The 23,731-nt window shown below is 53.7% G+C and overlaps 2 protein-coding genes across 2 annotated transcripts in view; one reads left to right on the top strand and one right to left on the bottom strand.

The window, feature by feature from the left end:
* The first annotated feature begins 960 nt into the window (after positions 1-960).
* On the top strand, positions 961-22,847 carry LOC111139483 (adenosine A2b receptor). Its single transcript, XM_022491752.1, has 2 exons — positions 961-1,351; positions 21,450-22,847. The coding sequence occupies exons 1-2, from the start codon at positions 1,017-1,019 to the stop codon at positions 22,111-22,113; spliced, it is 999 nt and encodes a 332-aa protein (XP_022347460.1). The 5' UTR covers positions 961-1,016; the 3' UTR covers positions 22,114-22,847.
* LOC111139484 (zinc finger SWIM-type containing 7) overlaps positions 18,953-23,731 on the bottom strand; it is a 19,521-nt gene continuing 14,742 nt past the window's right edge. The window contains exon 6 of the mRNA XM_022491753.1: positions 18,953-19,081. Within this exon, the coding sequence (XP_022347461.1) occupies positions 18,995-19,081 (87 nt within the window). The 3' untranslated portion in view covers positions 18,953-18,994. The remainder of the gene's footprint in view (positions 19,082-23,731) is intronic.

The raw sequence follows: 23,731 nt of genomic DNA, 5'->3' as shown, positions 1-23,731 counted from the left end.
CAGTGGGGTGCTCAGGCCTGGCACTCAGGTGGCACTTGGGGCCGGGGTAGGCTTGGGAGGTAAGGGTGTAAGGACCATGGGTGACACCTTGGGAGGCTGAGTTCAGCCAGGGTGGACGTGAAGGGCAAAGAGAGGGCCTGGGGAACCCTGACATGGGGGTGGGGTGGATGAAGGACGCGGAGCATGCCACAAGGTAGAAGGTAGAGCTGTCGCGGCCTGTATAGAGGCCGAGAGCGCAGAGGAACAGGTGAAGCTAGGAGCCTGGCGGGTGCAGGGGAGGAGCGGCGCAGAGCTGCACTGGTCCAGAGCCATCCTTGCCGTCGGGGTTTCGCGACCTGAAGGGACGGGTCAGGTGGGAACGTCCGAGTTCAGGCTCCTCGTCCCCCCCCCCCCCCCCCCCCCGCTGTGGCATGTCGTCCACTTTGCAAGGCGAGCTCTGCCTGACCGGTGGGATGCCCAGGGTTCGGGACCAGGAGGCCCAAAAGCTTCAGGTCCTCAACGCGCCGAGCTGTTGGTGGAACGGCTGGGGCGTGGTTGGGGGGACTGGCGAGTGCCCGGGGCAGAGTCGGGTCCCAGTCTCCTGGGCGATCCGGGCTCGGCTGGCGCCGCGCGGGTTGGCAGACAGTGCAACTGCTGGGGACACACCCACGGAGTTGGAGCCCAAGGGAAAGTTGGGGAACTTGACTTTGCCGGACAGCGCCACCACACGACGCTTTGGGGACCACGGCCCTTGCCCCCGCGGGCGCTGCCGAGCCCCGTGTGGCCCCGCGCGGGCGCAGAGGGGTCCACCGCCTGGGAGAAGGGGCGGTGCTCCGCCGAGGGGGTCCGAGACGGGCGGGGGCGCCGGCCAATGGGCGTCGCCGCCTCCCCGCGGTCCCGCCCCCGGAATCCCGGGTCCGGGCGCGCTAGCCTGGCAGGTCAGACGCGAGTGGCGGCCGCGCCCGGCGGGGCCCACGCGGCTGCCCCGCGCCCAGCGAGGCCCGAGTAGGCGACACAGGGGCTGGGTCGGCCCGGCCATGCCGCTGGAGACAGAGGACGCGCTGTACGTGGCGCTGGAGCTGGCCATCGCCGCGCTGTCGGTGGCTGGCAACGTGCTGGTGTGCGCCGCGGTGGGCACGTCGAGCGCGCTGCAGACGCCCACCAACTACTTCCTGGTGTCGCTGGCCGCGGCCGACGTGGCCGTGGGGCTGTTCGCCATCCCCTTTGCCATCACCATCAGCCTGGGCTTCTGCACCGACTTCCACAGCTGCCTCTTCCTCGCCTGCTTCGTGCTCGTGCTCACGCAGAGTTCCATCTTCAGCCTCTTAGCCGTGGCCGTCGACAGGTACCTGGCCATCCGCGTCCCGCTCAGGTGAGGCGCGCGGCGTCCCCGACCCCGGGGCTCCGTCGAAGCCCCGCAGAGGAGCTCCAGCTCCAGGCCCAGGTTGCTGGGCGGCACGCGCGGGGCGCTCCGAGCTCCGGTTCCTAGCCTGGAGGACGCCGGGCATTCCCAGAGACACGTGCGCCCGGGCTTCCCAGACCCTCTTGGTGCCCGGGGCCGGCTCCCCCGGATGCTCCCCCGGATACGCACGTGGTTTTAAGGGGCTCTGCGTAGGGACGGCTCTAGGAGTTCTGCGGAGTGTGGTCTCTGGTCGCCGGCCCGCGGAGGAAACTTTGGGGAAAGCGCCATCCCCAGCGGGCAGGCGGGGGCCAGGGCGCAGGAGGTTCGGTGATGCTATCTCCTCCTCTGTGGCGAAAACGGTTTCCTCCCCCGCGCCGCCCGCGGCCGAGGCTCGCGTCCAGAGCAGCGGCGGAACGCGCTCCCTGAATGCTGGGGGTCGGGAGGCCGGGGAGGTCCCAGGACGCTGGGACTTCGCATTGTCACAATGGACACTACTCAGGACCCAACTTCAGAATGTACTTGCCACAAAACGAGGGACAGGCCGACCCGGGAGAAGGGTGGGGCGGGAGGAGGACCCAGCTAACGCTAGGGAACGTTAGAAACATCCATGCCTTCATGCTGAACGGTGACCCAAATCACCTCCGGATACTCTTTTTTTTTTTTTTTTTTTTTTTAAAGATTTTACTTATTTATTTGACAGCGATCACAAATAGGCAGAAAGGCAGGCAGAGAGAGAGGAAGGGAAGCAGGCTCCCCGCTGAGCAGAGAGCCTGATGCGGGCTGGATCCCAGGACTCTGGGATCATGACCTGAGCCGAAGGCAGAGGCTTTAACCCACTGAGCCACCCAGGCGCCCCTGGATACTCTTTTTTAAAGAGTCAGAGTGCTGCCGGGTTGGCCAGTGGGCACAGCCTCCGATCCCCATGCCTGTTGTGTGCCCTTGTTTACCCTCCACTGCCCTGTCCCAGCAGGCTGGGGAAGTGCCAGCAGGATTTCAGAAAACCTGAGGATTTATGGGTGGTCTCTTCTGCCCAGTGAGAAGATGTAGATGGGGGGGAGCAGTCAGCGAGGGGTAGGGGTGTTGGAGGGGAGGGTGAGAAGCCCCCCTGTTGTAGCTGATGATGGAATTCAGTCAAACACTTGAGAGCAGGAGTATCCGGGAACCTCAGGGCCGACTGATATTATTTACTGCCTATCCTGCCTGGGCCCTTTCGGCATTTCTGAGTTGGGTGAGCTTTGGGTTTCTTTGGTTTTGGAGCTGGGAAGAGAAACTGAGTCACGGGAGCAGGAGGGAAGGGAATGAATTTATTGGGTACCAACTGTGTGCCAAGTCTGAAAAGCGGTTTATATTATCCTTTTATTCTTTCATTCTTTAAAAAAAATTTTTTTTAAGATTTTATTTATTTTTGACAGAGAAAGAGTGAGAGAGGGAACACAAGCAGGGGGAGTGGGAGAGGGAAAAGCAGGCTCCCTGCCAAGCAGGGAGCCTGATGTGGGGCCCGATCCCAGGATCCTGGGATCATGACCTGAGCTGAAGGCAGATGCTTAATGACTGAGCCACCCAGGCGCCCTTATCCTTTCATTCTTGCTGTAATTCAGAGGGTAGGTACTGGTACCTGCGTCTTATAGATAAGAGGGGCGGTGGCTCTGGCAGATTAGTCTTGCTCAGGGTGATGCGTCTGGAATGAGTGTCAGAGCCAGGACTGGCGCTCAGAGTTGGCACCGTATTCCCGCTGTGCCATTAGGCTGTCTTACAGGGCTGTGTGTGGCATCCGTGTTTGGGATGCGGCTAGAAAGCACATTGCCGTTTCCGGAAGCAGGATCTGTCTGCAGTCAATTGGTGGTTGTAAGGGAAATGTGTTTGAGGGCATTGGCCGGGAGAAGGCTCCTAGAAGCCTTTTAAGCGGGCAGACATGTTGAACCTGGTAGTTGTGGGTTGTGTCCTGGGTCTCAGTGGGAACAGGAACCTCCTGCTCAGCTGGACTGGGGTCCCATCTGTGTTTCTGGGCCTTTCCACCTGCTGCTGCCCTTGGCATTGGACCAGGAGGCCTCATGCATCCCATTAGATGACAAAACCCTGAGATTTCCAAGGCTTGGGGCAGCATGGTACAGCCTCTTAGGGGTCCCCTTTCTGCCTCTTGGTCTTCATGTTGGTGACTTGATGGCCTTTGGGCCTGTTTGCATCCCGCAGGCAGTCAGCCACGGGCTCCCAGCCCGAGTTGCCCGTTTAACAGAAGCCCCTTGGCTTTGCTCCAGGCTGAGGCCCAGAGAGACCCCAGCTCACCAGGAGTTACTGGTAGAGTCCCTTGTGCCCCGCGAGCAGGAAGTTCCATAAAAGTTGAAATCTGTTAGTTCTTGTCCTGGTTTGTGTTGGGCAGGGACTTGCAAAAAAATGGGTGTGGGTGTGTTAAGGGGGAAGAAATGTGAACCACAGGCCCCTAACTTCTCCTTTGCATTTGCCAAGGGCAGGAGGGGAGATGCAGGTGTAGGATGGAAGGAATGGTCAGTTGGGAGGAGAGCTCATCCCATTGCTGGTCTCCTGGTAGGTCCACGAGAGTTCAGAGGTCTGGAAGAAGTGTGTGCCAGCAACCTCATCTCCCGCCCCGGGAAGTTTCTGGCATCTGACCTGTCCCTGGGACTAGCCCCACCCTGGTGGGGTGGAGAGTGTGCAGGTTCTCAGGGCTCCTGAGTCCTGCGGGGAGGATCCCTCAGCTGTTAGCACTTCCTGCTTCTGGAGAATAAGGCCCCTCTGAGCAGGCCCAAAGGGATTACAGGGCCCTACTGGGCCCTACTGAGTCAGAATCTCCGGGGTGCGGTGTAGGGGGGCAGATTCCAGTGGCAGGATCTTTAACTGGGGAACTGGCAAGTCCTTGGACTTGCCCTTGGTTCCACCCAGGTCATGGGTGTGGCAGGCTCCACCAGCATCCCTGCCCCAGGGCTCTGAGTGCGAGGCCTGATGGGTCAGCCCGCTGTAAGCACAGCCCAGGGCCACAGAGACCCCAGGTCCCACCTGCCACCCGGTTGCCAAGGTGTTTAGTGACATCGCGGAGATCACAGTGCAGAGGGAAAGGGCAGCCCCAAGGTGATGCTGGGCGCAAACATGACAACTTTGGCGGGACTTGAAAAGGAAGAGGTCTGTGCACACCAGGCACTGTTCCGGGCCTTCAGAGTGAAGGGTGTCCACATACAGAAGAAAGGCCACTTCCTCTAGTTCAAGTCCACGCAGTTCTGAGGCTGGCCCTGGTGGAGCCAACCTGGTGCAGTCATGGGGGGCAGCACACAGCCAAGCTGGTAGGGCAGGCTCCCCTGCCCGGATGTGGGGGGGCGGTGTGTGCCCTCAGCTGCTCCCCCCACCCCCACACTTCATCCTCTGTCCATTTCTGGCAGGAGCATTTCCTCCTCCCTAATCTAATCCTGTTCCCCTTGGGGCCACAACCCCCTCTGAGCTGTGGGGGTGTGTGGGGGGGTGACTGTGATTCACCTCTGTCTGGGGGCCTTCCTGACCCTGCTCCAGGGGTGTCAAGTCTCGAGTCTCAGCCAGTGGTTTTTCCCAGTGGAGCTGAAGGAGGGTGTTTTCCTGGGCATGCTCAGGGAAGGGGGCGTGGCGTGTCTGTCCGTTCTGACCCTGGACCCTGACCCTGGGGTCAGCCTCTGTTCCCTTTTGCCACCGAAGGCCTTTTCTCGGTGCCATCCATGGCCGGTCTGGGAGGTAGCTGTTGAAGATGTCTTAGCAAGACTGTGCCTTGGGTGACAATGTGGCTGGCACTGAGCTTCCCTTAGTTGACCAAGCTATAGGGTAGGAGCTGGCAGAGGATTCTGAGTGTTTTTGCAGAACCTTTTTTTTTTAAACGGACCTACAAATCCCATGGGAGACTCCTCTGCTGGTCTTCCCTTCTTTCGCTTCCAGACATTTCCCATGGCCGTGGGTTGAGTGGTGGCCCCCTGAAAGGTGTCCCAGAACCCGCGAATGTTACCTGATATGGGAAAGGTATGAATATTATTTTCCCTGGATCTTGAGAGGAAGACTTTGTCCCGGATTATCACTCTGGTGGCCCCTGAACGCCGTCACATCCTTAGAAGACCCACAGAGCTACAGAGAGGGAGGACGAGATTGTGAACGTGGAGGGGGGCCCGGAGGGACACAGCCATGGCCGAGGGATGCTGGGAGCAGCCAGCAGCAGCGGGAGAAGCCTGGGGTGGCTTGGAGCCTCTGGTGGGGAGGGAAACCATCTGTACGGGCGGATGCCCTGAAATCCACTCTCCGCTCCGCTGTAGCCATTCTCCAGAACGCTGCCAGACGGGGGGATTGGAGCCTTAAATTGGATCGCCTCGGCCCCCTGCACGACGCCCTGCCGTGGCGCCTTGGAGTAAGATGCCAGTGTGGCCTGCGGGGCCTCAGGGTGCTGCACAATCTGGCTTCTGCCCACCCCGCTTGTCCCCTCCCTGCCTCGCCCACCACAGCCCCACGGGGCCAGCTCTTTTCCCTGCCCAGTGTGAAGAGGCTTCTTGTGGCCACTGGCTGCATTTATCACAGACTCTCAAGCCCTAAAGTAGGTCTTTACCTGGTCACGGGTGATGGTCTTTTCCTGCCCCGAGCATGAGCTCTTTGACTCCTGGGAGGGGCTTGTTCTTAAATTCTAGGCCACAGTACTGGGCCCGGTGCCCAGCATGGGGGAGGCACCGGTATTTTGGGTGCACATGTGAGTGACCGTGAAGAGTGTGTTGGGGGAGGGTCCCAGGTGGCAGATGCCGGTAATGGGCAGAGCTGTCTGGTGAAATGATGTCAGAAAAAGGATGGTCCGATAAGTTTTAGTGGAGAAAAGGGGGGAAGCCACCCTCTGAAGGGCTCTCATGGGCCTGAGGGAGAACGGGGAGGAGAGGCGCTCAGAAAGCCAGTAGGTGCCGTGGGCGGGGGCCCCTCCCGGGACAGCAGCACATATAGTCCTGTGACCAGCCTCTTATCTACAGAAGGGAACATGGCTCTCAGGACTGGCGGGAAAGTCACCCAGGACTAGGGCAGAAGGACTTGGGTGCTCCTCTGCCATTGTGAACCCTCCACTGCCCGTGTGTACCCCTCATCAGCCCTGAGCTGTGACTTTAAACCAGCAGCAGGTGCAACATTTGTCCCGAGTCTGAGCCCATGTCCCCAGTTTGGCTATTGTGGACATTTGCTGCTATAAGCATTCAGGTGCACGTGTCCCTTCAGATCACTACGTTTGTATCTTTGGGGAAATACCCAGTAGTGCGATTGCTGGGTCGTAGGGTAGCCCTATTTTCAACTTTTTGAGGAACCTCCGTGCTGTTTTCCAGAGTGTTTTCACCAGCTTGCATTCCCACCAACAGTGTAGGAGGGTTCCCCTTTCTCCGCATCCTCGCCAGCATCTATCATTTCCTGACTTATTAGTTTTAGCCATTCTGACTGGTGTGAGGTGGTATCTCACTGTGGTTTTGATTTGTATTTCCCTGATGCCGAGTGATGTGGAGCACTTTTTCACGTTTCTATTGGCCATATGGATGTCTTCTTTGCAGAAATATCTGTTCATGTTCTCTGCCCATTTCTTGATTGGATTATTTGTTCTTTGGGTGTTGAGTTTGGTTAAGTTCTTTATAGATTTTGGATACTAGTCTTTTATCTGATCTGTCCTTTGCAAATATCTTCTCCCATTCTGCTGGTTGTTACTTGGTTTTTATTGACTGTTTCCTTTGCTGTGCTAAAGCTTTTTATCTTTTTTTTTTTTAAAGATTTTTTTATTTATTCATTTGACAGATAGAGATCACAAGTAGGTAGAGAGACAGGCAGAGAGAGAGGAGGAAGCAGGCTCCCCACTGAGCAGAGAGCCCGATGTGGGGCTCGATCCCAGGACCCTGGGATCATGACCTGAGCCGAAGGCAGAGGCTTTAACCCACTGAGCCACCCAGGCGCCCTAAAGCTTTTTATCTTGATGAAATCCCAATAGTTCATTTTTGCCCTTGCTTCCCTTGCCATTGGAGACATGTCTAGCAAGAAGTTGCTGTGGTCGAGGTCACAGAGGGTGCTCCTGAGTTCTGCTCCAGGATTTGGATGGATTCCTGTCTCCCATTTAGGTCTTTCATCCACTTTGAGTCTATTTTTGTGTGTGGTGTAAGGAAATGGTCCAGTTTCATTCTTCTGCCTGTGGCTGTCCAGTTTTCCCAACACCATTTGTTGAAGAGACTTTTTTCCATTGGACCTTCTTTCCTGCTTTGTTGAAGATCAGTTGACCTTAGAGTTGAGGGTCCATTTCTCGGCTCTGTATTCTGTTCCATTGATCTATGTGTCTGTTTTTGTGCCAGCACCATACTGTCTTGATGCTTACGGCTTCGTCACAGAGCTTGAAGTCCCGAGTTGCGATGCCCTCCCCTTTGGTTTTCTTTTTCAACATAGCTATGGCTATTTGGGGTCTTTTCTGGTTCCATACAGATTGTAGGATTATTGGTTCCAGCTCTGTGAAAAAAGGTGATTGTATTTTGATAGGGATTGCACTGAATGTGTAGATTGCTCTAGGTAGTGTAGACATTTTCACAATATTTGTTCTTCCAATCCATGAGCATGGAACGTTTTTCCATTTCTTTGTGTCTTCCTCAATAAACCAACCAAAGAAGGAGAGGATCTGTGCTCAGAAAACTATCCAAAACGCTTGATCATTTCCTTATTTCCTCTTTCTCTGTTCTTTCCTTCTGGGGGTTGTAACCTAAGGCTCCTTACCATTCTCATGGACTTCCCCTCCTTGACTGATCTTTGTGTCTTAAAAATTCTCTTGCGTACGAGTTTTCAACACTAGAGCTTTTTAGTCTCCTCTGCCAGAATTCCTTGACTTTCCCTCCCTAGTTTCCCTATTTTTTTTTAATTTTAGCATTCATATTTTTACTTTTGATTTGAGATTGACAATTTTTGAGTTGGCTTTGAAAAACCTTTTTTCAAAAGGTTTTGGAGTCACGTAGTTCAGACTCCTTCACGTGGCACAAAGTATATGTCATCAGAACCTCCTCCCACCCCCCTCCTCTGTTGTGAGGTCTCATGCTGCAGCTTGGGGAGAGGGTGGAGGCCGAAGGGGGTCCACGCTGCAGGCATGGAGATGGGAGGACAATGGCAGGAAGTGAGTGCGACAGCCCCCAAAGCTGGTCCACAGGCAATTTTCCCCTGATTTCCGTTCCTCTCGTACATCCCATTCTGGTACCTGCATGCTGCGGGGTTGGAGCCTCTCTTCCTGGCCCTCTCTGCTTCTGATGTAGGGCCCTGCCCATCCTGATGATCCTGCCTGCCTTCTGCTTTCCAGAAGCTCCTTAAAATCTCTGGTTTGTGGATATCACCCTCCATTTCTATTTTTAGGATTGTTACGAATTATTTTCCTTCTGTGTTTCTCTGTCTTGTAAATGGGATTTTCTGAGAAGTGAAAATTAAGTGGAACCTGGAACCTGAAGGCCTCTCCTTCGGCTCCGGTTGTGATCCTGGGGGTCCTGGGATCGAGCCCCGCGTTGGGCTCTCTGCTCTGTGGGGAGCCTGTTTCCTCCTCTCTCTCTCTCTGCCTGCTTGTGATCTCTGTCTGTAAAAAAAAAAAAAGAACAGACCCTCTGGCGGACAGCACGGGGGATGGCTGGGGGGCGACAGGATTGTGCAGGGTTGCCCTCTGTCCTGTAGGCGCCAAGGAAGAAGGCATGACCAGGGCAGAGGCCGTGGAGACGGAGGCAGAGTCTAGAGATATGTGAGATGTGTAAACTCTGAACTTCTGCACTGGGGAAGGTTGCCAAGAGGTCTGGCAGAGTAATCATAGGTGAAGCCACATCGCCAAGAGACCAGGACAAGAAAGAATCCTAAGAACCAGATATGGGCCCTGGGACCCTAGTCCGCGAATAAGGACCAGAGGTGGGGTGGGTGGGGGCCGGGCGGGCTGGGACTCGGGGTCAGCCTGCGGGATTGCGGTGGAGCTGTTGACCGCGCACACTGAGATGCTTGGGGCGAGAAGATGGGATCTTGGGGAACAGGTTCTGGAGGTCTTGCTGTCTTGGTTGGATGTTGGGCATGAGGAGAAGGGTGGAGTCCGGGGTGACCTCGAGGTTCCTGGGCAGCTGGGTGGCCCCATTCCCCGACACGCAGGGGCTTCGGGAAAGCGCACAGGTTATGGTCGAGCGGTACAGGAGGTGGCTGAGCATGGATCCTGGGGAGTCTGGGCCAGGCGGCCCTTCTGCCTGGCTCTGGACCCGGCTCCTCCGGCTTTGTGTGGGGTCCCGCCGGTGCGGTCCCCCAGCCTCTGGCAGGGCAGCTGCCTCTGCAGGCTCTCTCCCTCGCTAAACAAATTCATGCTCCTCGCCCCGCTGAACCTCACCTTCTTTGGTTTAGTGACTGTTTTGCTCCAGTCCTAGTCCTGCCACCCACAGACTTCCCGGAGCAGCTTTCTGCCGATGACATCTCGATTTCCAATGCTCATTTCAATACCGCTGTCAAATCTGCTCTTTTCTTCTAATTAAAAAATTGGGGGGAGGGACACCTGGGTGGCTCAGTCAGTTGAGCGTCTGCCTTCGGCTCAGGTCATGATCCCGGAGTCCTGGGATCAAGCCCCGCATCGGGCTCCCTGCTCAGTGAAGAGTCTGCTTCTCCCTCTGTCCCTCCCCCCTGCTCATGCCCTCTCTCTCTCTCTTTCTCTCAGATAAATAAAATCTTTAGAAAAACTAAAGGAAAAGGTTTCCTATAAAATTTAAGTCAATAATTTTTTTAAAGATTTATTTATTTTTATTTTATTTTTTTTTTAAAGATTTTATTTATTTATTTGTCAGAGAGAGAGAGAGGGAGAGAGAGCAAGCACAGGCAGACAGAATGGCAGGCAGAGGCAGAGGGAGAAGCAGGCTCCCTGCTGAGCAAGGAGCCCGATGTGGGACTTGATCCCAGGACGCTAGGATCATGACCTGAGCCGAAGGCAGCTGCTTAACCAACTGAGCCACCCAGGCGTCCCAAAGATTTATTTATTTGACAGAGATCACAAGTTGGCAGAGGGGCAGGCAGAGAGAGAGGGGGAAGCAGGCTCCCCGCCGAGCAGAGAGCCCGATGCGGGGCTTGATCCCAGGACCCTGGGATCATGACCTGAGCCGAAGGCAGAGGCTTAACCCACTGAGCCACCCAGGCACCCTAAGTCAATAAATTTTTACTTAAGGAATTTTATATGTGACTCTTCCACTGCCAATCACCTAAATTCCTCGAAAGTCAGAATCATGATCTTCAAAATAGCCCTTTTAGAAAGAACTTTTGGGGCACCCGAGTGGCTCAGTCGGTTACGTGTCCGACTCTTGATTTTGGCTCGGGCCATGATCTTGGGGTCATGGGATTGAGCCCCATGTTGGGCTCTGCCCCAAGCGTGGAGCCTTCTTGAGGTTCTTTCTCCTTCCCTCTGTGCCTCCCCCTGCTTGTGCATGCTCTCTAGCTCGAATGAATGAATGAATGAATGAATGTTTTGTTTGGTCCACGGTTATCACTGTCAGTCCACAATTCTTTCACTTGGGCTGCTTTGATCTCCACTTGAATGTGGACGTACTTCAGAAATTCCCCACCTGTAACCTTTGGGACCCACTTTCTTGACTTCAGGGTCACGTTTAGGTAGAGTAGATGGCTCTGCCTGGTTCTCTATGTCAAGACACCCCCTAGACTGTCACATCCTAGAACTGCACAGATTGTAGGGATCCACCAGTGCCTGGGGTTTAAACAGTGTGACTGTTAGGTCTTTCATGGTTTTAGACGATCGAAGTCCTGTAGTTCTTTCCCACATATCTAACACATAGTTCTGCGAATAGCGGAGACCACACGTATTCTGTATGAGGCCTTCCCAGCGATGTAGGTCTGCAGAGAAGGCCCCATCAGGATAGACCTCAGCTGCTTTCTTTCTTTCTTTATTTGTTATTTAACATAAAGAACTTTAAAGCTTTATTGAAAGATGTTACGGAACAGGTCCTGTCAGTTGCATTTTGCAACACCCCCCCAACCTTGGGTTTCTTAAATCCTTCCCCAGTCACTTTGGTGCTCTCAAGTCTACCATCTACTTTCCCGTCTGGTCTCTCTGCTTCCAGGCTGGCCCTCCTGGCCCTGCTAGCGGTCTTTCTAAAATGACAACCTGACTGCCCCTCCTTCCTTTACCTAATACTCCCAGTGCCTCACTATAAGTTCCAGTGCTCTCACTGGGTGAATACTGTCTACCTGATGTTATGTCCATTTGGATCTGTCACGTGAGAAGGTGGGCCATCTCCATGTGTCCCACTGTTGGCGTGTCAGCTCTGATCACTTGGTTACAGCTGTGTCTGCCAGTCCTCATCACTGTAAGTGTATGTTTTCCCAGCGAGGACTCTTGCCGGAGTCCACTATTACCATGTAAAATGGCAGTTTTCTTTCTCTTCATGCCATCTGTATCAACTGGCATCCTTCATTTAAAAAAAAAAAAAGAGTTTTACCTTCTCCCTGCTCCTCCTTAAAAATTATTTTTTAAAATATCAGAATGAGTGCCTTCTTAGCGCAGTAGGCAGCGCGTCAGTCTCATAAAATATCAGAATGGACATTTTAATGGGATTTTATTTTCACTCAATGTGTTCTAATCCTTTTGTGGTTTTCATTTTGATGCCCAAAATGAGCCAGTGGGAGCCCACTCAAGTTCACTTCTAGAAGTGTTCCCCTCAATTTTTTTGAGCACTTCCGTACTTTCTGTCACAGAAAGGTTTTTCAAGCCCACATTGTATTTTCTGGCTTTGGAATTAGGCATTTCCCCATGGAGCCCTGTTTCCTTTCAGTGGAGAATGGTATTTAGAAACCAAGATTTGGGTCGGTGTGCTCACTGCCACCAGAGCGTCCTTTCTTCCAGGCCCTCACAGTGGAAGAAGTAGGAGATATTCCCTTTTTTGAATAATGAGTTGGAAGAACTCTTGCTTACAGGAGAATGCCATCTAATTAATGAGTAGGAATGCTTGCGTTAAGCAAATCATTTGGCAACTATCATAGTAATAACTCGTTCAGGCAAGAATCGATAGCTGCTCAAACTCATTGGTGAAAGTCTGATGAGGAGCGAGATACGTAGTCTCGAAGTATCTGTTCCAAGATAGCTGCTAATTACAAAGGGACACATGGTTACAGTGGAGAAATCTGGCAGACGCCACTGTAACGAGGTGATCCAAGCTAACATCGCCAGTAATGGGATACACCGATGTTACGTGCTTCCTGACGTCCATATAGAGGCTGATGCTTTTGACAATTAATGTGCTATCTGTAGCAGTGTGTTTCAACCCTAGCCATAGGACGATACTTTATGGGGGTCCTTTTTTGATTCTTTGGTTTGGTTTCAGATGGGGACCCCTTCTCTTGGGGGGCTCTTATTTCATTTGAAAATCAGAGTCTGGAGCCCAGCAACCACGGGCTGTCCCTGAGTCGTCTCGGATACCTGAAAACCAAAATGTCCCCAAAAAAACAGCCTCCAAGGTGACCTCTGGGAGACCCGGTCCTGGTCCCCATCTTTAATCTCAGTGGGTTTGAATCTCTGTCAGACCGCGGTAGACTGTCTTCTGGCCATAGGAAGCTGGTGGGGAGTGCTGACAGCTCTCTTTTTGGCCACCTGCATTCTTCCTCCATTGTTCTTGGGTTACTGCGAAGGACAGCTGGGATTCTTTCCAGCCACCCGTACATTCAGCAGTGGGCATCTCCACCCCTGGGTTCAGACATGTCCGAACCTGTTAGAATAGATGACAGAGCTGCTCCCCACCCTGCCCCCTGCCCCAAGAGCCAGAGTTGCTGAGGGTCCTGGCCTCCTCAGGAGGTAGGCTCTGGGGACCACAGCTGTCACCTGGCAGGTGGCCAGGCACTGTCCTTACATCGGGCTGCCCCCCACACTAGAGCTAGGACTGTCGCAGATGGTGGGGACAAGGCAGATAACCCTTCATACATTTACTGCAAATGGGCACCGAGGGACCTTCCTGCTCATAGACCCGAAGTTCATGTACACAGAACCAAATGGTGTCTACCCTTTTCGTGTAAGAATGGTTTTTACGTGTTTCTCAGGTGTTTGATAGAATTCGTAGGTGAAGTCAGCTGGGTCTTTAGTGGTCTTCGTGGGAAGCTTTAATGGCTATGGATTCTACTTCTTTAATACAGACAGCGCCATTCCAATTCTCTGGTTTTCTGTCCATGACTACTTTTCACAACCCTTTTCGTTTGGTTCCGTGAGCAGGGAGATGGCCCTCTCTGCAGGTGGCCTCTCAGGAACAGGGGGCTGAAGCCGAAGCAGGGCTCGTTCCCGTGCCCCCTGCCCTGAACTTGGAGGAGAGAACAGAGTCCCAGTCTCTCCTCCAAGTTCAGGCTCCTGCTGAGCACTCGTGTGCCCGGCCCACGGGGGGGGCGGGGGGGACAGTGGATTCGGCTGTGAACGAGGCAGAGGCTTGCCGTTAAGGAGCGTGTGCTTCGGTGGAGGGAGACGCACGTTACGGTGATGTGGGAGTTTTGGGGAAGGGGCGCCGTGGGGATCGCGGGGTCCCCAGGGAGCACAGCGCTGTCCGGCAGGACAGATGAGTCTGCTTCCTTGTGAACCTCCATGATGGGAGCTCGTGCACGTGTCATGGGTGAAGAGTGGGGGATGCTGGTCCCCGTGCGGACTGCTTGGGTTCATCTGTGGTTCGGCCCTGGTGAAAGGGCTTGGGGTCGTGGGATACCCTTATAATTTTCAGCAGGAAAGGAAAGTTGTGTCGTAGGAGCTCAAAGGGGAACGAGGAGGAAGGAAAACACCAGCAATGCCTGCGTCTGGGCCCGCTTCCTCCGAAAGCCGCCCTCGGGCTGGGGCCAGGCTGGGGCCCCCCTGCGCACGGCGCCCTGCTTTGTAGCGGCTCCAGCCAGCTCTCACCCGCCTCATTCTGGCACTTCGTGGCCTCGCTCTAATGCAGGTTTTGCCAGAACCGCCACTAGATTTGTTGGATGCGTTTTTAATATTCATTGTGGCGGCCTCCAGCCCCACCAGGCTGCCTGCCCGGGCACTCTCAGATGTTAGTGTTCTGGTTACGTTTTGTAGGTTTTGAGGGGTCCATCCTAACCCGACTTTGATTCACGTCCTGTTACTATTCATGGGCACTTTTAGAGAATACGAAGTTTTCCTAATAATGTATATACGTATACATGCTTGAAGGCAGAAATGTCTATATTATAGAGGAATACAGTTTGCGATCTGGACAGAATATAAAGAAAACAGTCCCTAAACAAACAGTAAACAATTTAAGAACCGACGACAACTCCATGCGCATCTCCCTAGAGCTCTGGGTCCATAAGGTGCTCTGAACACCTTCTCCCTGTGCTCAGAGCCCGGCAGTGTGGGGGATGGGTTCTGTGGTCACTTCTGTCCCCATTTCTCAGATGCCAGAGCGCAGACTCCGTACAGCCCGCAGCCAGTGCCCAGGGCAGTCGCTCAAGGGCATCGGCTGATCTTCACCCCCCGGAGCCGGGAATCCTGATTTCCAAGGCCGAGAAGGCAGTGGCCTGGTCTGAGCAGAGGGCGGCCCAGCACAGAGGGAGGAGACCCTGCCCCAGAAATAGGCCAGCCCTTGTTCTGCGGAACTTGGCGAATCTGCCTTGCATTATGTAACCTTAGTGGCCACACTGTTCCCTTTGTTGAGTCCCTCCGTGTGACCGATTTTCTGTCAATCTCCTTAGCTAATGAGCCCCTTCGAGGGAGAATGGGTGGGTCACAGCCCAGCCTCCCTTCCAGCAGAGCAGCATAGCTGCTTTCCAGAGCGTGGCCTTTCCCAGAACACCCCTTTTGTGCGGGAGAGAATCGCTCCTGCTTGTTCGGAATAATAAAGCTGCTCACGCTTCCTTCAGTTGTCGCTGCATTTTACTGACACCTCCCACTTTTGGGGCCGATGTCCATCTTCCTTGGCCTTACTCTTGTGCTCGGTGTCCCCCACAGCCGGGCAGAGACTGGCATAGGGGCAGATGGAGGCAAAAACGTGATCCCTGCCTTTCGGGAATGTTTTGGGGACACACACACGCGTACACACGCACATGTTGAGGATGTTGTGGGACACCCTGGTGCAGAGGGAGGAAAGCATGGAATCCGCAGGCTGGAGGAGGGGCCAGGGAACAGGCAGGCATTCTGGAAAATGACGGGGCCGCAACAGCTGAAGTAGGAGGGGAGAGAACAGGAGGGGAGATTACTAGAGCCTTCATGAGATGCCAGGGAGCCCGGGGGTCATCCCTGGGAACATCCTGCTCAGGGCAGGGACACCTGTCAGCTCTCTCCAGCATCCACGACTGTCTCCCCCCGGGGCCTGCACCCAGGCATGGGTCTCGTGGACACCATGCGCCATGATGGCTCTGGAGCACCTGTGCTAAACGTGCTTTTGTCTTTGGAGCCTTCTCGTGGGTCTGGCTCTTCCTCCAGCAGAGCAAAGGAAGTCTCCGTGCTGCCATGCCCGGAGCCATGTGGCAGCTCCGGCAAGGGCAGACGTGTCCAGGGAAGAAAGAGAAGCCGTTGACCCGTGGCTGGCTGCCCCTGAGGTGGGCCTGTGGCTGAGTGACTGGCAGAGGCGGGAGCCGGGACTGGTGAGACAAGCCATCTGGTCTCGAACTGGAAAATGACTACTTTTGGCAAAACCGGAGTCAGGTTAGATAGAGTTTGTGTCCTGACAGCAGTTCAGGGCAGCAGGCCGGTAACAAGCTTTCTGAGCCTCGGTTGGCACGTCAGTAAACTGGAGAGAGTCCAGCTGTGACCTGAGAGCCACGGTCTGAGCATGACGGGTAGGCTGCCTGGAGGAGGTGTCAGCAGCACAGGCTCAGTGTCACGGCTTAGGGAGCAGGTCTGCAGGTGCGGGACTCCAGAACATTGCTCATGGGGTTCAAAGGCCGCCTGAGAGGGAAAGGATCTACCAGTTGGGGGAAATGAGGGAGGAAACCTTGTTTTAGATGAAGAAAGTTTTAAAGTTTTAAGTACTCGGGGCACCCTGATGGCCCAGTCCATTGGGCATCTGCCTGCAGCTCAGGTCATGATCCCAGGGTCCTGGGATCGAGCCCCACATTGGGCTCCCTGCTCAGCGGGGAGCCTGCGTCTCCCTCTCCTTCTGCTGGTCCCCCTGCTTGTGCTCTGCCAAATAAAAAAAAAGTAAAATCTTCAGAAAAAAAATTTCAAGTATTCTTCGCATATTAAAGATGAAAACGGAGATGTGGCTTTACTTTCCACTGTAGCCGAGTGTTTTAGGGCCTCAGAATAATCCACACATTCTCAACTGTGCAGTGTTCTGTACATTCTCTGACTGACTGGACCCAAAGTCCCGCCTCGCCTTTCCAAGCTCTCCATTCCCCCGGCCACCACCAGATCCCTGGGTCTTCTCAGACCTCTTCTCCGGACGTTCCCTCGGCCACCTGGCCTTGACCAAGGCGGCCCCCCCAAGGACATGGTTTCCCTTATTTCTGCTTACACCTGGGACCTTGGGTGGGGACTCGGGCTTGAGTGCTTTCTCTTGGGTCTCTCCACTGTCCTTTCCAGAATAGTATCCTGTTCCCTCCTGCGAAGGACACGAACCTTTGATGTTCCCCTTGTCCAGACACACTGCCCCACACCTCTGCTGCCCAGCCCGGGAGTCTGCACCCTGGTCTACCTTCCTGTAAGACTTGCTCACTCCCCCTCGGCCTCGCACTTGCACGGGTCAGCCGGCACCTCGTCCTCAACGGAGGCTGTTACCCTGTCAAAACCACAGAGGCTGTCATCCCACCACATATTTCTAGCAAGCTCCTTTGTACTCGGTGAGACACCTCCCACGCCCCAGCGCCCCGCCCCCGCAGGGGACAGCTTTTCTTCCGTGGCTGAGTGACTGCAGCTCTTAAAGGTCTTGTAGCTGCCCAGCCCTACCCCTCCCGCCCTGGCCCTGTTCTTCTTCTCTCTGCCACAGCGGCATGTCCCTCCACACGTGCCCTGGGCCACATCCTCCAACCTCCCCAGATTCTCAGCCACTTTAATAGTTTTGCCTTTTTCCTACATCTTCTCTTTTTTTCTCTTGGGATCGTTGTCATCAGGATACTGACATCCACGATTGTCTTGCTCTTAATCCCCTTGATACTGTTTCAGTATAACGAATTCGTGCATGGGATGGGACAAATCCTAGGAATCATCCTCAGTTCTCCTCTTCCTATATCCAGTCCGTTTTTCAGGACCAGCTGGTTCTCCCTCCAAAGGGCAGATCTGTCAGCACCGTCTTCGCTGTCACCCTGGTCCATGTCACCATTTTCTCTCGTATGAGCCACCAAGAGAGTTTCCTAACTGATCTGTGTTTCTTCTTGGTTCCCTGAAATTCAGTCTCCATACCGTGAGCTTTACAGAACCTAAGTCAGCCCCATTCCATTGCTTAAAATAAAACTTCCAACAGTTTCCCACTGCACTTGGAGTATCAGAATCTAGATTCCTTCCCATGGCCTATGAGCTGGCCCCTGCCTCATCTTAGGGGCCTTCCTTTCCCTTCTTTAGGAAAGGAAAATCCCTTCCTGTCTGCAAGCCTTACCATGCTGCTCAGACTAGAATGCTCTCGTCCCCACTCTTCAAATTTTTTACTCCTTTTGTGCCTTGCTCTGCCCAAGAGGCCTTCCCCAACATCTGTCCCGAGTCTTCCTGTTTTCCCTCTGATCTGCTCCCTATTCATTTTGGTTTGGCCAAACTCCCCCTGATTTGTAATGACACGTTTGTGTGTCTACTTGTTGACTTTCTCCTTCGCTCGCTTTACAACCCAGGAGGGCTGTGATTATGTTTCCCGTGACTAGCGGAGCGCCCGGGCTGTAGGAAGGGCTCTGAGTGAGATAGTGAGCCAGGAGGGCAGAGAAGATGTGTTTGGGGGCTCACAAAGGGGCGACCGCCTGCTCCCCAGATGGAATCATCTGCTTTATCTAAGTCCATGGAGCATAAAAGTGGTTTTTCACATGTGCAGGATCCAGCAGTTCTGAGTTCAGATGTAGGTGGATTCCCGCTGTTGTTCTGGACTCTGGTTGGAAGCCCACCCCTGTCATCCCTCCATGTCCAGTGTGTAATGTTGCTTTAAAAAAAAAAAAGTCACGTAAAATAAGCCTCAGCATAGTGTGGTGCAGGGAGCACTGGCCTGGGAGTCCCGACCTAGCTTGGGTCTCTGGGTCTTACATTGCTTTGGTTACTCAAAGGCTTTGTATCTCTGTGTCCTCATTTGTAAAATAAGGGAGTTTTGATTAGAGGAGAGAAAAGTCCCTTCCAAGTTGTATGCTTTTGGCTCCGGGATAAACAGTGGCTTAAGCAACCAAGACATTTAATGATCTCTTAAACTTGAATGTGGAGCCATGATGGTTCTACGGTTGGTGCAGGGTTCAGAAAGGTGGTCAAAGACCCGGGCCCTTTCCTTCCTTCTGCTTGGCCGTTGCTTTGTCTCCAGGCTAGCCCCTCATGGTCACAAGATGGTTGCCGCAGCTGTAGGCATCAGGGCCTCTGACAGGAGCGTCAAAAGCAGAAGGGGATGGGTTGGGAGAAGAGCCCTCCTCATGGGTTCTCTCTCATTTTATCAAGAAGGAAAATCTTTTCCTGGAAGTACCCTAGCATGCTTCCTTTCGTCTCATTGGCCGGAACCATCTCCTGTATCCACATCAGAGAACTTGCTTATGCCAAATACGGTTCGCCCTGGCCCCGCACTGGCTGGTGTTCAAGTGCACACAATTAAATGCAGCTGAATCCTGTGAACGACAGAACAGAAAGGGCAGGCTGTTTAGGAAGCGGCCTCCTAGATCTGGATTCCTCTGATTCTAAGTGCCTGGGTTTGAGGGAGGCTGCCTGGGCCTCCTGCGGGCACTGACGCATTCTCCGACGGAGTGATGGGCGGCAGGAACATTTTTTTTTTTTTTTAAAGGAATGGCTGTGCGTTCCTGAATGAGGGGGGGAAACAGAAAGGATTTAGAAATAGATGGATTTAGCGGCCCAGGGGAATTTAGCGAGGAGTAGAGCCCAGCGGGCCGTTCGTAGTCAAGGCCCCACAACCGCGCTGCCCATTGTGGAGAGCGGCCGTCACAGGGGGAGAAAGGATCAGGGGCGGCTGTCATGAGGCAAGATCTCTGTGAGCTTCTGCAGCAAACTGGGCCCGTTCTCCTGCCAGTCCAGGCCCGTGGCCTTAGGTATTGCTAGTAAGTGCTCTTCTTTTAAAGCCATTGGGTAACAAGTCAGATAACAAATAAGGAATGCATTCATAATGGCCAGATCATTAAGAACCTACCAGATACACGCCAGGTCCTGGGGTACCAGTGCCAAAGGGACAAGGTGCCGGTCCTTGAGGTTGACCTTCTAGCGGAGGGGAAACCACCGGCATAGATAAATAAGCTCTGTGCCAGGTGTGTGTCTGGGGCCAGAGAGAGGGAGTGGCCACCTCTGCCCGGGAGGTGATCCAGAAAGGAGGTGACCCTTCAAACGGGAACAGGTGTTTATCCTGTGTGGAGAGCGGCGGGAGCCCTCGGGGAGCCCCGGCAGGCCCTGGCTGGGTGGGGCTGGGGCCGCGGGGTACTGTGGACCTGGGCCAAGTCTGGGCTTTCTACCTCAGGCGCGGGAAACTGGACACTGGAGAGGCAGGTCTTCAGGTAACATGTATCAAATTATTTCCCCGTTTTCTTCCCAGAGGTGTTAAGGAAAGATTTTCTCTCATTTACTCAGTACATGACATTGAATACATATTATGGACCAATTATTAACAGCAAGCCTGATAGCTTTGCTATAAACCGTATATGGACTAGTTTATGGCAAAATGTCTAAATTACGTGTTGATTTCTCGCAATTTTAAACAAGATTCCAAGTTTTAAAACTACCAGAATTATTTAATATTTGCTACAGTATTTTCCCGTTTTTTGTTTTTGTTTTTGTTTGTTTTGTAAAGATTTTATTTATTTCACACAGACAGAGATCATAAGCAGGCATGAGAGGCAGGCAGACAGAGAGAGAGGAGGAAGCAGGCTTCCTGCAAGCAGAGAGCCCGATGCGGGGCTCGATCCCAGGGCCCTGAGATCGTGACCCGAGCCGAAGGCAGAGTCTTAACCCACTGAGCCACCCAGGCGCCCCAGTATTTTCCCGTTTTTATCGGTTTCACTGCTAGCAGAGAGGGGGATGTTGCCAGATGTCTTCTTCTCCGGCAGTTTCCAGAGCTGACTGTTGGCACAGTCGGAGACAGACCTCTCTGTGTGTGCGGGAGGCCGGGATTCTTGCCTGGGGTGGCCCAGTAGTGCGCTGGGCCCCTGGGGGCTCTGATGCTCACCTCCTCAGGCTTTTTAAAAAAAATTTTATTTATTTATTTTAAAGATTTTATTTATTTGACAAAGAGAGAGAGATCACAAGTAGGCAGAGAGGCAGGCAGAAAGAGAGGGGGAAGCAGGCTCCCCGCCGAGCAGAGAGCCCGACGCGGGGCTCGATCCCAGGACCCCGGGATCATGACCTGAGCCGAAGCAGAGGCTCAACCCACTGAGCCACCCAGGTGCCCCTCCTCAGGCTTTTGTTCAAGTCTCACCAGATCGGTGAAACCTCCTTTGACTGACTTCTTGAAAACTCCAGTTTCTGCCAGTCCTGGTCTTCCATACTCTGCTTTTTCTTTTTTCATTCTACACCTCTCCTGCTAGTGTGCTGTATAATTTACCAGCAGATTTGTGGTTTGGGATCTCTGGTCTCCCCCTACTAGAATGTAAGTGCTTTCTAAGCAGGGATCTTCGCTGTTCTTCGCTGGTGTGGCTCAGCACCTAGAACAGTGCCTTACAGAAGACCTAGACCCACAGCTTGGGATGTGGGTCATTAGAAAGCGCCCCCGAAGACTCTCCACTTGTTCTCACTGACCAGGATCCGTCACTCAGCAGAGCTGAGCTAGGAAATCAAGGATGAAACTCTGAGCTTGTTAGAGCGAAGTTGTTTATACCTATTTGGAGGTCTTCATGTTGGGGGTAAAAGGCTGCTGCCCTCTGAGGGCGGCCCTAAAGGTTGCTGGGATGAGGACCACGGAACAAAGCAGAGGTGGGGTCTTGGGCTCTGGCGACAGTTCTGTGCGCTGACGATAACGGGTGCCATTCTTTTGAGCAGATATAAGAGTCTGGTCACTGGGACTCGAGCGAGAAGAGTCATCACTGTCCTCTGGGTCCTCGCCTTTGGCATCGGACTGACCCCGTTCCTGGGGTGGAACAGTAAGAACACTGCCGCCAACTGCACGGAGCCCTGGGATGGAGCCGCAAACGCAAGCTGTTGCCTCGTGCGGTGCCTGTTTGAGAACGTGGTCCCCATGAGCTACATGGTGTACTTCAACTTCTTCGGGTGTGTCCTGCCCCCGCTGCTCATCATGCTGGTGATCTACATCAGGATCTTCCTGGAGGCCTGCAGGCAGCTGCAGCGCACGGAGCTGATGGACCACTCCAGGACCGTCATCCAGCGGGAGATCCACGCCGCCAAGTCCCTGGCCATGATCGTTGGGATCTTTGCTCTCTGCTGGCTGCCAGTACATGCCATCAACTGTGTCACCTTCTTTCAGCCAGCCAAGTCTAAGGCTAAGCCCAAGTGGGTAATGAACACGGCCATTCTCCTGTCACATGCCAACTCGGTGGTCAATCCCGTCGTCTATGCCTATCGGAACCGGGACTTCCGCTACACTTTTCACAAAATCATCTCCAGGTACGTTCTCTGCCAGACGGATGTCCTCAAGAGCGGGAATGGGCAGGCAGGGGCACAGCCAGCCCTTGATGTGGGCCTATGACCTAGGGCCCGGCCTCTTCAGGAAGCACACATTCTCAACAAACAAAGGGACGGGACCTGACTGGCTCATTCCTGTTTTTAAAGACAGCGACACCGTGTTCGTGCACGGGCCACCTCTCTTTTGAGTGACCACATGCCTAGCTAATATGCACGTTATTAGTCGGCTGCAGAGGTTCACAAATGTACTTCTGGTTCGTTCCGGCTGCTGTGTGGACGATGCCAGTGGCCTGGATTGTAAAAGACTGTTTCGTTTTTAGGAGTCTGCGTCTTTTCATGGTAGCACATGAAACTATTTTACTGTAAAACACTGTGAACTATTATAATACAAATTTTTTTTAATGCAGAGGCAGTGAAAGAATAAGAGTTGAACATACTAAAAATAGATACTTGTTCCTAGGAAGGTGACCAGGAAAATTAAAAGTATAATTCTTCAGTTAACAGACTTCTATATTTATTTGGGGAAATGCTACTATTGTAAATTCGTAAGTGGACTGTCAGTCTTTGGGAACATTGTTCTCCATGTACTGCAAACCACCCTAGAGGAAGAACTGGGGTCATGCGATCCCTCCCCTCCCAAACGGCACCTGCCCCTTCTGCCCTTAGGTAGTCACGCGTATCCCCACCAGGCTGCAGGCTGGCCACGTCCCTGGAGCCCAAGTGTGAAAATGTGAATAAGTAAAAATCCTACATCCATGTACCTCTATTACGTGAGATAAAAATAAAACTTCACAACAAGTTTAGCGTGCTGCACCCCACATCCTTTCCTTTATTGTGAAGACTGCTTAAAAGGAGAAGTTCATACCCAGATCAAGTTTCCCAAGGAGTCGAGTCTTGACAGGTTTTATCTGCGGCAACAAAGGGCTCTACCCCACCCCCACCCCCACGGTGCCACCGGCACCCTTTCCCCGCCGTGTGCTCGCCTGGCGCCGCACGTCTCCGGGGCCGGGCGTTCCCCAGGCTGTAAGATGTTTCTTCTGTTTGTTCACGGCTGCATTTCCTTCTGCAGTAATCCCGGGAGGATGAGGACACTGCAGATTTATGAGCCCCCGCGGAGCCAGAGTGTTCGAGGCCCTCCAGGCTCCTGCTCCGGCTGGGAACAGCTTTACTAAGTTCTCCTGGCTGCGCGCGGTCTTATTTTCACGGTTATGGCCACGGCTCCTTCACTCTCTCCGGGTCCAACCGAGTCCCATCTCTCTCCCTCCTAAAACACGTCTCTTGGTAGCTCTCGGGCGTTTTTCTTCTTCAGACTGGAAACCCCTAGTAGTTTCTGGGCTTCCTTCCGGGCGGGACGTGTAGCCCCTTCCTTCCTCCGGCCTGGCGCAGGGCTCTGCGGTGCAGGCAGAGCAAACCTTGCCGACGGCACCGCTGTCTAACGCTACAGCCGGTGCGCACTGCGGCCCCGGCTCCGCGGACCGGCTGCAGCTCCTGGAAACGAGAGCCATGGAGGCTTCTGGTGCGCCTGTGCTTCTCCACGTCTCTCCTCTGCTTTGCTGCAGACAAACTTCTGGGTCCCGGGAAAGGGAGGAACGCCCATCTAAACTCCACCTGACCAGAGTCATCTACTATTCTAGCCTCTTAAAAATTACTAGTACTTCAGGGACTTAAGAACCTAACGGGGC

Source organism: Enhydra lutris, unplaced genomic scaffold, assembly GCF_002288905.1.
Source record: "Enhydra lutris kenyoni isolate GAN:26980312 unplaced genomic scaffold, ASM228890v2 scaffoldscaffold109, whole genome shotgun sequence".
In the NCBI taxonomy this organism is placed as follows: domain Eukaryota; kingdom Metazoa; phylum Chordata; class Mammalia; order Carnivora; family Mustelidae; genus Enhydra; species Enhydra lutris.
The sequence above is the reverse complement of the archived record's forward strand: the minus strand, read 5'-3'. Positions and strand labels throughout refer to the sequence as shown.